At 35.0% G+C, this 15,132-nt stretch overlaps 1 protein-coding gene across 6 annotated transcripts in view; it reads right to left on the bottom strand.

Annotated features, from left to right (window-relative positions):
• The window catches only part of tmod (tropomodulin), a 68,965-nt gene that overhangs the window by 9,366 nt on the left and 44,467 nt on the right, over positions 1-15,132 (bottom strand). For all 6 annotated transcript variants that reach the window (XM_085186521.1, XM_085186518.1, XM_085186519.1 and 3 more), the window contains exons 2-5: positions 11,969-12,121; positions 5,425-5,592; positions 4,230-4,353; positions 2,968-3,083 (exon numbers count right to left, since the gene is read on the bottom strand). In XM_085186521.1, the coding sequence (XP_085042647.1) occupies positions 2,968-3,083; positions 4,230-4,353; positions 5,425-5,592; positions 11,969-12,121 (561 nt within the window). The remainder of the gene's footprint in view (positions 1-2,967; positions 3,084-4,229; positions 4,354-5,424; positions 5,593-11,968; positions 12,122-15,132) is intronic.

Raw genomic sequence — 15,132 nt, 5'->3', positions numbered from 1 at the left:
ACAAACCCAGCTACTCTGATATCACAGCAAATAGATACCAAAACAACTCCAGCACTGAATTTCAAAGCAATTTTGAACAAAGCCGCATCGAAGTTATCTTAACAAAACAATCTGAAAAGATAGATCAACTCATTCAACAGATAGGTACTCTCTTAAACCTATTGACCTCAGTCGTTGCCAAGTTACATTCTTAGTTCCCTTACGCATTGCAACCTGGAACATAAATGGACTATCATCTAACATATTGGAACTTGAAGCATTGATTATCAGTAATAAATTAGATATTGTTCTGATTTCTGAGTCCCATGCTACCAAGAACAGTTCGTATCGCATAAAAGGTTGTAACATTTACTTTACTCCCCATCCTGGTGATGGCAAAGCTCATGCAGGTACTGCAATAATCATAAGATCAAATCTCAAGCACACTGTATTGGAGAACTACGCTACCCAGCACATACAGGCTACTACAATTAGATTAGACGACCGTACTGGCCCTATCACATTCTCCGCCGTCTACTGCCCACCTAAACACAAAATATCTTCCGAATTGTTCTGCGACTTCTTTTCTCAACTTGGAAATAAATTCATATCTGGAGGTGATTGGAATGCGAAGCACACTTTCTGGGGTTCGCGTATTACTCTACCAAGAGGCCGATCTCTTAAAAGCTGTCTCGATGCTCTTCACCTTACTCCAATATCTACTGGCGAACCAACGATTTGGCCAACGGATCAAAAGCGGTCTCCAGATTTACTAGACTTCTTTATTACCAAAGGAATCAGTCATCTCTATTCTACCGTTGAATCAAGCCTAGATGGATCATCTGATCATACACCGGTAATCCTCACGTTGAGCACCTCTATTGCTTATGTTGAACCAGCTGACATGCTATGTAATCGAAAAACAGACTGGCAAGGGTTTCGTAACTACCTAGAGGAAAATATTCAACTAAATGTTCCTTTGAAAACCCCCGAAGATGTTGACAAAACCTGCGAGTCCCTCACAAATTTGATTCAAGTGTCTGCGTGGAAAAATTCACCTTACTTACCTCATTCAACAGCTATGAGTGTCCAATCTGCAGATGTCAAGGCGAAGATCGTCGAAAAGAGACGACTACGTAGAGTTTGGCACCAATCTCAGCACCCTAAAGACAAAACAGCCTTTAACAAAGCTGCAAAAGAACTCAAGTTGCTACTACCAGAAATTGCTAACTCTTCACTCCGTTACACCCTTGAAAAAGTGTCATCTCAGGGAAAAGGTGAAACTTCACTCTGGAAAGCTACTAAAAGCCTAAAAAAGCCCCAAGAACATATTCATCCTCTTAAATATTTAAATTCATGGGCGAGAAAGGACGCTGAAAAAGCAGAAGTGTTTGCGAATCATCTGGAGAATGTGTTTAAACCTAATGATGGTATCGAAGACTACGACGTTGATGATCTACTCCGCCGGGATCTCCAGCTGTGCTTGCCACTCAAACCTACATCACCAAAGGAAATCGCCAGCGAAATTAGGCGGTTGAATTCAAATAAGGCCCCTGGATTTGACTTAATTACACCCACTATAGTTAAAAAGCTACCTCGAAAATGCATTACACTACTTACCTCAATCTTCAATGCAACTCTAAGATTGTCATATTTTCCAAAAATGTGGAAAGTATCGGAAATCCTTATGATCCACAAACCCGGGAAATCACCCCATGAGGCCTCATCTTATCGTCCCATTAGTCTCACTCCAGTGCTTTCAAAATTATGGGAGAAGATTTTCTTAACCCGTCTGAAAGAAAACATAGACCACTACAACATTATCCCCCAGCATCAGTTTGGATTTCGGAAGCATCACTCCACAATAGAACAAATACACCGAGTCCACAACGAAATCAGACGCTGCTTTGAGATGAAATTGTACTGCTCGGCGGCATTCCTTGATGTTCAGCAGGCCTTCGACCGAGTTTGGCATAAGGGACTCCTATACAAAATAAAAGACAAACTTCCGCACTCGCTCTTTCTAATTATCAAGTCCTACCTCGAAGACAGGCTTTTTCAAGTAAAGCAGAGAGATGCCAGATCTACTCTTCGACCTTTAAAAGCCGGTGTTCCTCAGGGTTCGGTACTTGGCCCTGTACTTTACAACATATTTACATCAGACTTACCAACATACAAAGATGTAACCATTGCGACATACGCCGATGATGTAGCTTACCTCGCTAGTGATGATCTCCCTTCAACGGCCAGCAACAAACTTCAACGCATACTTGATTGCACTTATAGATGGATGAGAAAGTGGCGCATCCGGGCTAGTGCTCAAAAATCGAACCACATTACGTTCACTTTGAGAAGGGAAAACTGCCCTCCTGTCAGTTTTGGAGATGTTACACTGCCGGAATGCGATCAGGTAAAATACCTGGGTTTTAACTTGGATAGAAGGCTCACCTGGACCTATCACATTAAGAAGAAACGCGATGAAATTAACCACAAGTTCCGAGGTCTATATTGGCTCATGGATAGAAACTCTGTCCTATCTGTTGATAATAAGCTGCTGATTTACAACTCCATCCTAAAACCTATCTGGACCTATGGAATTCCCCTATGGGGCACTGCTAGCAAAAGTAACATCATGTGCATCCAACGAGTTCAAAATAACATTCTGCGTAACATAGCAAATGCCCCGTGGTTCTCAAAAAACGACGAGATCCACGAATGTCCCCACAGTTCAGGCTGAAATTGAAAAACACAGGAAGAAGTACGCATACCGTCTCTCGATCCATCCAAATGTCCTGGCAAATGATCTTTTAAAACCCTTACCTAGAAGGCTGAAAAGGAAGGATGTGCTATAAAAAGGCAGACGAGTCGCTGGCCTCGTCGCCTAAACGCCATTTACACCCAGGCCATCTGCTTATAGTCTTGCGACTGATTGCAGATTTTTAATACTCAAAAAAAAAAAAAAACTTTATTCTTTTAAGTTTATATTACCTTTGGTTTAGTAGCTTTAGTGATGCCGTCCCAACCGAGTCCAACGGGTTGCCCTTTGTTCAATAGAGACGCGTGGTACTGATCTTGATTCATCATTGAATGGAAACCCAGAATAGCTGAAATAGAAAAATATATAGATATTGTGAGACCGACACAGCACAGCGTCAGACTGTAAACACAATGATTTTGGGCTCAATTCTCACTCCCCCGAGTGAGAATTATTTCCGTTTTAGTAAAACCACAATATTGAAGATCAGCCACTCAACACACAGTGCCTGTAAAATTTTGGGGAATGGAATGTCTTAACACCAGGTTCCAACTGTTTAAATTTGTATATACGGCTAATACAGCGTAATGCTAAAAAATATATATTAAATTAATATATGATAAAAAAAATATAGCACAACTCCTCCCTGAATTCTGATCTCTGTATTCTTTCATGGAACTACGTAAATTGGCTTTGGGACTTTCAAAAGATACTATATTCTCCACTAAGTTTATATTTTTAGTTTTCTTTTAATTTGACTTTATGGTTATAAAAATATTTTTACCATAAATATGCTTTTAAGCACCCCTTATTTTATTAATTGAAACCCATCCATTTCAGTCAATCGTTATATTAATAAATAATAAATCCTAACTTTTCAAGATATATTCATAATAACCACATTAAAATAACCCACTTTCTAGAAATTATATCATTGTAACGCAGAAACTTGTACTAAACATCGAAAAAGATTGTTTTAATGCCGAGACAAAAATCATCAATTAGAAGAAACTGGGACGCACGCCAAATAGTCGCAAATTCCAACTGAATGTTATTACAAAGGACTTTTATACTATGTTATAACTAGTATAACGATAATGATATGTATATTATTTGTGTTTTTAAGCTATAAAAGATTTTTCTGGTAGCCGCCATGGAAATGTAGTGAGCAGCGTCTGACTGTAAACGGGACGGTTGTGGCTTCTATTCCTATTTGGGGGAACAATTATTTTCATTTCATCACTCTGTTAAGAGAACAAAGCGCAGTATTTAGTTTCACCGCTCATCACACATTGTCTCGAAAATTGGACAGAGTGAGAAACAGTGTTTTCACACTAGGTTCCCTCGGTCTACCCATCTATGCAGGATACAGAGTCTTGTCTGGTATAATTTCTGATCTGGTTATCTGATATATTTAGTGCCATAAGGTTATGGCAGGTTGCTAGGTAGCAATAAGCTACTTTATTATATGTTAAATAAAAAAAATCTGTCTTACCAGCGAGATCGATAATCTCCTCCTGACTGGCACTGGTTAGAGCCTGTTCGTATTCATCACCTAAATCAATAGTTATTTGTTCGTCAGCGTCACGCACCTTCTCTGGCACCGGGGGTGGGATCCACTGTAATATGAAAATAACATTGTTTTAAATGTAATTAAACATATTGCTATAAGAAACAAGACAAGCGTGATTCGGTCTCGCCCACTGATGGTTCCTTACAGCTTAGCTTTAGCCAGTCCTTTCATCTGATATCTCACTTAAAGCCACTAGGCTTAAATACCAAATTTTGTCCCCTTTTAAGACTTTATTTTATTATTTTTAAGGATTTAACCAAAATGAATAGTTTTCGGATTGTTTCCTAAACTACTACTACCTGTAGATGCTAGCTGCCACGTTTCATAACTCAAGGTTAACGGGACGTTATATTATACATTTTGATTCCCTTTATAGTGTCGAAATACGCGTGTTTGCGACATAAACGGCTACATCTAGTCTAATGTAGAAATACAATTATTCAACTGTCTTTATTATTCATATGGTTTAAATTTCAACTCGATATCTCCAAGCATTCCTAAGATAAAGGCTCTTTACAGACAGACAGACAGACAGGCAGATGGACAACAAAGAGATCATATAAGGGTTCCTTTTTTATTAAAACTTGTGCCTCTACACCACGACGGCCTAATATAGTTTACAGAATTGATATTATTCAATTCTGGAATTAAATTGGCCAGTTTAAGTATCTGTATTATACCTATTATCAATAACATGATATTTAAAAGAATTAAAGATTAACCTTTATAATCAATCAATCGATATCAGTATGTCACACATGATTAAGAAGTTATAACATATTAATACATGTAATTGTATATGATACTTTACTGGTAATTAAACATAAGCAAACACGTTTCATAAGCCATAAGGTGTAACATAAGCCTTTGGACTTTATGGTCAATTAGATTGAATTTTGATACATCTGTTATACATATAAAAAATAAGCTCTCCATTTAAATTTTTAATGTGTTGTCTAAAATTAGTCAATTACTTTTGTATAAAGTAAAATACACGTTGCTATGGCAACGAGTTTCGTAGACGTCAATTCGTTCTCTACTACCTACTAATTAGATTACACTTTAAGAAATGACAGTAAGGACGTACAAACATACAAATCTACGTATACATACATACCTTTTTACCACGTATAACGCCAGGAACATATGGTTTGACCTCCGGCCGATCTGGCGTCTCCAACGCTTGTTTGTTAATGTGCTCTATTAATTTCTTGCGATTGAGCGGACCCGTGGGGTCCTTCTCGCACGCGTAGTTGTTACGTTGGGATGGTGGAAGGAAATTGTCCTGGAAAGTTCATTTAAATCATTTTTAGTTCAATTCAAAATTCAATTTTCATTTTAGATTACTATAATAAAATACTATTATTAATATACATATTCTTCTTCTTCCTGGCATTAATCCCGGCTATTACCGGGGTCTACCTTCCTACTTAACCTACTCCACTTTGCACGATCTTTTGCGTCCTCGGTGGTTAGACCATTGGCTCTCATGTCCTGCATCACGACATCCAACCAGCGCTTCCTTGGGCGTCCGGGAGGTCGCGCCCCAGGAACTTGTATAGCAAGGCACTTGCGTCCGACATAGTTCTTAGGCCGGCGCGTAACGTGGCCAAACCATCTCAAGCGACGCTCTTGGAGCTTATCCGCTACGTCACGGACCCCAAGACTACCTCGAATGAATGTGTTGCGTATGCGGTCAGACCGCGTTACGCCGCACATCCACCTCAGCATCTTCATTTCCGTGACGTGAAGCTCCTGAGTGTGCCGAGATAGTGCTGGCCAACATTCGCTGCCGTATAAAAGAACCGGTCGGACGATGCTCTTGTATATCAGCCCCTTGAGCTTGGGCGGTATTCTGCGGTCGCAGACCACACCAGTGACCTCCCGCCATTTGGCCCAGGCAGCGCTTATCCGGCCATGGACATCGTGGTCGATGCCTCCAGACTCGTGCATAACGGATCCAAGGTACCTGAACTTCTCCGACTTAACGGCTGGCTCAGGACCTATAAGGATGGTGCTCGAGTCCCGGCTCCCGCAGGCCATGTACTCTGTCTTCGACACATTTAGTTTAAGACCGCCGTTCTCAAGCGTACCCTTCCAGAGGTTCACTTTACGCTCCAGCGTCAGTCGGTTCTCGGCAATGAGTGCTATGTCGTCGGCATACATCATCAGCCATGGAGGCTGGTCCTGGATGTGAGCCGAGACAGTATCGAGCACTACATTGAATAAGAACGGACTAAGAGCCGAGCCCTGGTGAACCCCCACTGTAATCGGGAAGGGTCTAGTGTCGCCAACAGCAGTCCTAACCATAGAAGCGGAATCGTGGTACATGCCCCTGATAATCTCAATATAGGCCTCAGGGATCCCTTTGGATCGCAATGCCCACCAGATACACTGACGAGGCACACAGTCAAAGGCCTTCTGCAGATCTAAAAAGGCCACGTGCAGAGCTCTCCTTTTTTCCCTGTATGCCTCCATCAAAGTTCTGAGGGCGAAAATGGCGTCCATGGTGCCCGATCCTGGCTGAAATCCATATTGAGACTCAGAGACAGTACACTCTCGGCGGAGCCTGAGGTCGATCATGCGCTCGAAGAGCTTCATGGTATGACTCATAAGCTTAATGCCCCTATAACTACCACAATCTTGAACACTGCCCCTTCCCTTGTAAATAGGGGTAATAAAGCTAAGCCGCCACTGATGCGGCATCTTACCAGTGTTCAAGATATGGTTAAAAAGGTCGGTAAGCATGAGCACACCAAGAGAGCCCAACGATTTCCACGCTTCGATCGGGATGTCGTCAGGTCCCACCGCTTTTCCGTTCTTCATGCGTCGAAGGCAATTACGTGTTTCGTCAAGGGTTATTGGGGCAATAAGTCCGAGGTTAGGCGGTGGGTCGTGATGAAGACTGCATGGGTGCTGAGTATTCAGCAACTCCTGGAAGTAGCTTCTCCACCTCTCCTTCACAGAGTCATGATTACAGAGCAGCGTGCCCTGGGAGTCTCTGACGCAAAGACATTTTGCGATATCTTGCGTCACTTTATCCCGGGAACGTGCCAGTTTGTAAATGAGCTTCTGCCCCTCCACAGTTTCAAGCTTATCATACAATGGTGACAAACTCTCACTGCGGGCTCTGGCTACAGCTCTTTTACTGGCACGTTTAGCTACTGTGTACTCCAGTCTGTCTTCAGGAGAGTTGGATTCCTGCCACTTCTTAAAGGCAGCCTTCTTTTCACGAGTCACCTCCTGGACCTCGTCATTCCACCACCATGTCTCCTTGTCGATGACACGTCCTCCCCTAGAAACGCCAAGAACTCGCCTGCCTGCCGCAATGATTGCCGACTGAGCCCGATCCCAAGCATCCTGAGCAGTCTCTGTGTTAGTCGAAAGATTATGACTTTTCACCTCTGCCAGGAAGTCGGTCTGCATCGGTCCATTCAGCAACCACCACTTGATCCGAGGCCTACGTTTCTCGGCTACTTTCTTCTTCGGAGTGACGTTAAAGTCCATGACAAGAAGACGATGTTGGGCCGTTAGGCTTTCGCCTGGAATGACCTTACAGTTAGTTACCCTGCCCATATGACACCGTCTGGTCAATAAGTAGTCTATTTGAGTTGAGTGGGACCCGCACTTATACGTGATAAGGTGCTGAGAATTCTTTTGGAAGAACGTATTCACGAATATATTATTAATATACATATTATTAATATACATATTATTGGAAATAATTGAGGCCACAGCAGCACAGGGGCACAAGAGTGCAACTGTAAACATGATGGTTGTGGGTTCAATTTCCAGTCGGAGGTATAAATATATAATATTTTTATTTCCCTGCTCCAGTAACAAGACAAAGCACACAATTGAGTTCCACCACTCAGTATGTTTGGAAAGGTAAATAAGGAAGTTTTTTGTGTATGGGTTCCTTCAACTTCAATTTTACTGGAAATAAATTATAAGCAAAAAATCATTTTTAGAAAAAGCTTTTATTTAAAAGCCCTAAAAAGGAGAAAATAAAATTTGTCTTTTAAATTTTAACTATCAACTCATAACCTCATTGTACACAATTTATATGATCATAAAAGCTTGTCGCGTTAATCAATATTTAATTAAATTCAAACTTTAAAAAGTGAAACTTAACAGATTTTACATAATTAAATTAGCACTAGTTTAGTTACACAAGTAAATCGCGCGACAAGCTTTTATGATCATATAAATTGTGTACAATGAGGTTATGAGTTGATAGTTAAAATTTAAAAGACAAATTTTATTTTCTCCTTTTTAGGGCTTTTTAGGGCTTCCTCCATAAGGAGGATATTGAAGATAGCCGAGTATCTAATTGGTCTACTTCTACAATATAGATATTAAATGAAATGGGTCGTTGACCGTAACTCTAAAAATAATGTGACGTTATACTAAATCCAATATGGCGGAACATCTAAGATGGCGGAATAGTTATTATTTATGCACTTCTGCAATATGGGTATCAAATGAAAGATCTTGCCGAGAACAATTAGAAAAATAATGTGACATCACTTGAAATCCAATAGAATTGACACGATTCAAGTTTTTTGTGCTTTCATATAGTGAAAGGTATGTTCGTACGATTGAGCTGAAATTTTGTAAACAATCGGTTGACGATATCTACTTCAAAATTGAGCTCTAAGATTTCACCCGAACCCACATACATACATTGCAAGTTAAATAAAAGCTTTTAATTAACATAAATTCACATATAAGTAATTTTATTTTGCATTTAAAAAATATAAGATTACAATATAGATTTTAAAAAGTAATATTAAGGTTGTATTTTTTTTGTGATGTACCAAAAACATCATCAAAAATTTACTTTTTTTTAAACTTTCTTTTTTTTTTAAATTTTCATTTCATTTTTATTTTAAATTTTCTTTAAATTTACGTTTTGTAAACAATCGGTTGACGATATCTACTTCAAAATTGAGCTCTAAGATTTCACCCGAACCCACATACATACATTGCAAGTTAAATAAAAGCTTTTAATTAACATAAATTCACATATAAGTAATTTTATTTTGCATTTAAAAAATATAAGATTACAATATAGATTTTAAAAAGTAATATTAAGGTTGTATTTTTTTTGTGATGTACCAAAAACATCATCAAAAATTTACTTTTTTTTAAACTTTCTTTTTTTTTTAAATTTTCATTTCATTTTTATTTTAAATTTTCTTTAAATTTACGTTTTGTAAACAATCGGTTGACGATATCTACTTCAAAATTGAGCTCTAAGATTTCACCCGAACCCACATACATACATTGCAAGTTAAATAAAAGCTTTTAATTAACATAAATTCACATATAAGTAATTTTATTTTGCATTTAAAAAATATAAGATTACAATATAGATTTTAAAAAGTAATATTAAGGTTGTATTTTTTTTGTGATGTACCAAAAACATCATCAAAAATTTACTTTTTTTTAAACTTTCTTTTTTTTTAAAATTTTCATTTCATTTTTATTTTAAATTTTCTTTAAATTTACGTTTTGTAAACAATCGGTTGACGATATCTACTTCAAAATTGAGCTCTAAGATTTCACCCGAACCCACATACATACATTGCAAGTTAAATAAAAGCTTTTAATTAACATAAATTCACATATAAGTAATTTTATTTTGCATTTAAAAAATATAAGATTACAATATAGATTTTAAAAAGTAATATTAAGGTTGTATTTTTTTTGTGATGTACCAAAAACATCATCAAAAATTTACTTTTTTTTAAACTTTCTTTTTTTTTTAAATTTTCATTTCATTTTTATTTTAAATTTTCTTTAAATTTACGTTTTGTAAACAATCGGTTGACGATATCTACTTCAAAATTGAGCTCTAAGATTTCACCCGAACCCACATACATACATTGCAAGTTAAATAAAAGCTTTTAATTAACATAAATTCACATATAAGTAATTTTATTTTGCATTTAAAAAATATAAGATTACAATATAGATTTTAAAAAGTAATATTAAGGTTGTATTTTTTTTGTGATGTACCAAAAACATCATCAAAAATTTACTACAGTATTAGTTAAGGCATTTCAATAATTAATCACTATATCTAGGTAGTAGTTGGATAAAATTTTCAAAAATTAAAGTAATATAGTTTTTGTACTTTAATATTTACAAATATATTATTTAAAACAACACTCAACCTTGTCGCATTGTAATTTCCTTGTGCAATATAAGTATTATTATAATAATTATGCTATCGCAAACAAGGATGTGGCATATTAAATAATGATCTTTATATAAGCATACTATAACTGTTGGTATAAATGATGTAGGATGACTGAACTGGGGGAATCATGTAGAATAAATATGAAAAATTAATTAAAAATAAAAAAATATTATTTAATAATATTGAATAAACATTTTTTAATCAAGCAGTCAAGGTTTTTTTTAAATTGCAATCAGTATTACAAATAAGAAAAAAATAATTACAGTCAAACTAGCATTTCTGAACAATAAGTTCTTATCTTGAAGGTGTTTAATTCAAAATGAGTACACTCAAATTGGAACAACAATTATCATTGATAAGCATTTTGTTAAGTGATAAAAGTGCTCATAAATTATTACTTTTCTTATACTTATTGATTGAAATAATAAATAGTTATTTTTTTTAGCTGTATGCTTTATCTTGCATAAAGGTTATTTAAGCTTCTCTGTCCCTGAACATAGGTATGCTGAAAGAACATAGTATTAAACCTTCTACCCAAATTCAAGACATTTAGTGTTGAGTGACAAAACTCAACTCTACTAGAATAAGGAAATAAAAATATTTCAGTCTCCCAAATAGGGATTAGGGGAATGAAATATTTTGAGTCATTATCTGAAATGTTTTATGTATGTATGATATTAAGACAATTTAATGAAGTATTTGAAACAACAATAATTTAGTTCAGGAATTTAATATACATATTACATGTTATAAAAATGAAGATTGGATAATTTACCAATTCATAAAAATAATTAAAATTCAAAGATTTCATTAAAATATGTTGATTTGATTATAAAAATCTTGGATTTTGATATTTTTAAACTGCGACTGAGACTGTGTTAGTTGCCTTTTCAATCTCTGGTATGAGAATAAATAATTTTAATTTCCCCACTCTGGTAAAAAAGATTTAGAGCTGTGTATAGGGACCATATCCTAAACCCCATAGTCTAAACAATAAGTTACCTCTGTCTCGTAATGTGGTTAAGTTAGAAAATAATCAAAAACAAGATGCTACCTACTACACTTTATGCCTTAAAAGTAAATACAACTTATAAAATTTTGTCATATACAAAATTCAATAATCAAGTGCATACAATATTTTCAAGGTTCAATGTTTTTTACTTTTACCTATTCTTGAATGTGGTCATTTATTTAACAATACTATTAGTATAGTCATTATAATGAGGTTTGGCCTTCATGAGTATTCTATAGTTCAAAGATGAGTCAAATTGTTTTAAAAATATTCGGAAAATTTCTATCTTTTTGTTATGTTACTAATCATGAAGTCAAGATCCATGTAATAAACTAAATAAAACATGCATAAACCGTTTTTCCTATAATTTACATTATTAACATAAGCATGTGTAAAAAATAATTATATTATTTATGAAAGGGTGGTTATAATTTAACTTACATCTGGATCCACCTCCTTAGCGAGCATAGTAAGCTCTTCCTGCGACAACTTGGCTAGCAGTTCGTCAACGTCGACTTCATCGTAAGCGGACAGCTCGCGTCCATACAGCTTGGCCGGCGTCGTCATGGTCGTCGTCTTCGTCGTGGACGACTTCTGCAAATCAATACACAACACTTAACACTTCAATCCTTTACGTAAGTAATATATAGCAAAGGGCATTCAGATAAAACATCGAATTTGACAGGTTTCTGTACACCACACCCACTGTTGTTAATTGATCGATAATTTTTTAACGACATAATAATTACAGTTACGTTGACGTTGGCGGCTAATGTGCAATTTTATTCTATGATTTGTAAACAAAGTTAGTAATATCTTACTTTTAAATAATAGATCGAATTTTATATAAATATATTTCTAGTCAAGTATCCACGGCAAACGACAAATACGGACTGGAACTGGAAAATAAAGTCGAATAAAGGAAAGAGAACAGCATAAATTATTGACGTGTGCGACAGAGACAGAGAATGGCTAGGGAAGGGTACACATTGTATATATGCATTGGAAAGACGAAACTTCGAATCGATACCGGTTTCTTATCATGTTTTTTACTAATAAAAAAACATAGATGAAATCACTGTAAAATTGTACTCACAAAAAATAAACATTGATAAATTATGTAATTTTTTTATATTACATTTAATATTATTTATGTTCTAAGTATTTTATGATTTTATGTAATATTACTGTAATAAACGTTTTGAAATGCATTATTAGACCTAATATTCACAGCTATTCTTTAACAAATCATTCTTTTACATAAGTTTATTATTCATAGCTACGTTCGTATGCATACAATTTTTATCTTGATAGACGGAAGGACTCATTCAAACTAATCACTATTATTGCATGAGGTCGTGACATTTTATGTATCATAATGTTCTTTACAATAGGAGGATTGCGCAATAGTCTATTTCATGCCTCGCCTTCTTAATGGCTTGCTGTTATTGAACTTAACAAGATGATTTTAAGTTAAGAATTACGTTTGCCATTCACTGTAGTAAAGAATGACGTCATGAGCCTTATTATACTATACAATATCGTATAGTAGAATATATGTATGTGCATTTTGCATTAGTGTGCCGAATTATTAAGCAAAGTGCTTATTAGTTTACAGTTTTCAGATTCAGGTTACAAAATATATTTTTTTACTGATACATATATTTTTTAAACTAATAATAAAATTGAAATCGCCTTTAAAACTATTTTTTTTGTCAAAAAGTAAAACATAATATTTTTATTAGGTACTTAGGAAAAATCGAAAAATAATAAATAAAATTATTGATCCTCCCTTTTACTAATTAAGCCGTAACGGTAACGTAACCGTTATTTTCAGAGTCAGCTCTAACACCGGTATTGTTTATAATCTTTTTTAATTAAAGTTGTGTTCGGTGTAATTAGTATTTATTTAGACTTTATAAATAACTGATTTTAAATAATAAACAGGACTGAAACAATCGAGAAAACAGAACTTCCTTTTTTTTCGAAAAATCGGTAATTAAAAACATACTTATCGCACTACGAATTTTCGGGTTTGTTTCTGCTTTTCTTTAACGCTCTGAATTATATCCCTTATAATATGAAATCGTGTCAGATATATATGAAATAAGAGGAGGATGTAGACCTCGCTCCTCTGTTAAAAAAATAAAGTCATTGAGTTTTAAGCTTTATCCCGCTGTTTGTATACATATATAAAAGAATAAGCAAAAAAATCCTTTCGTCAAAACAAATGATACAAGTACAACGATGATCTTCAATAACTGAGCTGCCTATAATATGAAAATAATACAATATAGAAATATAGTACCTATAAATTTTTTACTATAAGTACTTACACTATTAAAAGCTTGAAAAACCTAATAAGAGGCTTATTAACATTTTGAATAGCGAGGTAATTGCATCAGAAATCCAAAACAGCATCATTGTTAGTTATTTTAATGTTCTCACATTAGCATAACTTGATATAAAAGATACGAGAGTATTTAACACTATTTAGCGAGATTGTTGAGAGTGAAAGTTGCGATTATGATACCATCACCTCCGTGTTTATTTTTTATACTTAATGTTAATATTTTCGTGATTTTGTATTAAATATAAATTTAAAATTAAAATAACGTGTCATAATATATATTTACATGCATGATACTTGTCTTGATAATTTCCTATTAATAAATGCTAAACAAAGTAATGCATACATTAAATAAAGGTATTTAAAAAAAATAACGTTTATTAATTAATTTTGTTACAAATTGTCGATCTTTGAAATTAATTTTATTTAATATGTTATGAAAAACAATGCGCTTTTATATAAGCAAGTATTTTTGCTTGCTTAAAATATAATAAGGTACACCGAAACCTTTTGTTGAGTGTTTTGAAATATTTGCATTAAAAAAATATTGTAATTTGAATAATAAAATATTGCATTAAAATAGTTTTGAAATGCAACAAAAGTACTGCATAATGATTGATTCGTTAAACGATTGTTCCTGTTGACCACGCAACGCCAGTTCGATCACTGGCGGGCCGCCAGTCTGCTATAATTGGTGGTCGCCACACCAGAGACAAACGGTATTATTAGCTGCACTCTCGGCCACTGGCCTTCCGAATGATATAAATGTAATTCCGGAACAAAAAATATTTTTATTGTTACGAATCGCACTTGACCTATTAAATAGGGATGTGCTAGAATGCAATTCACTATTTCGGGTTACAACTTAAGCGAGTTTTTTATTCGATAAAATATTTTTAATCTGTGACAAATTGTAATTTACAATAAAATGTCAAGAATATACAATTAGCGTAATATTTAAAAGTGAAAAATTGACCTCCGGTAAATCTTTTATATTTATTATTATAATAAAATATTTAATTTAATTATGTCTCTACCTTACGGACCGCCCGTGCCTGTATCTCCGTTAATAAGAGGAATGAGATATGCAATGCTTCTTGCAGGAATTGTATACGGTCGTTTAAAACAAAAAGTGTATGAATCGAAGGAAGCTACATGGCGGGAGGAGGAAGCTGAGAGAAAGATAATAAGAGATCGGGAAATGGCAAAATTAAAAGCTAAGATCGATGCGGAAGAAAAGGAAAACGTCCGTCTT

This window comes from Heliconius melpomene, chromosome 6 (genome assembly GCF_056956725.1).
Source record: "Heliconius melpomene rosina isolate 202511_hmr_F chromosome 6, ASM5695672v1, whole genome shotgun sequence".
NCBI classification, from domain to species: Eukaryota; Metazoa; Arthropoda; class Insecta; order Lepidoptera; family Nymphalidae; genus Heliconius; species Heliconius melpomene.
Note: the sequence above shows the minus strand (reverse complement) of the source record. Positions and strands in the feature narration are given on the sequence as shown.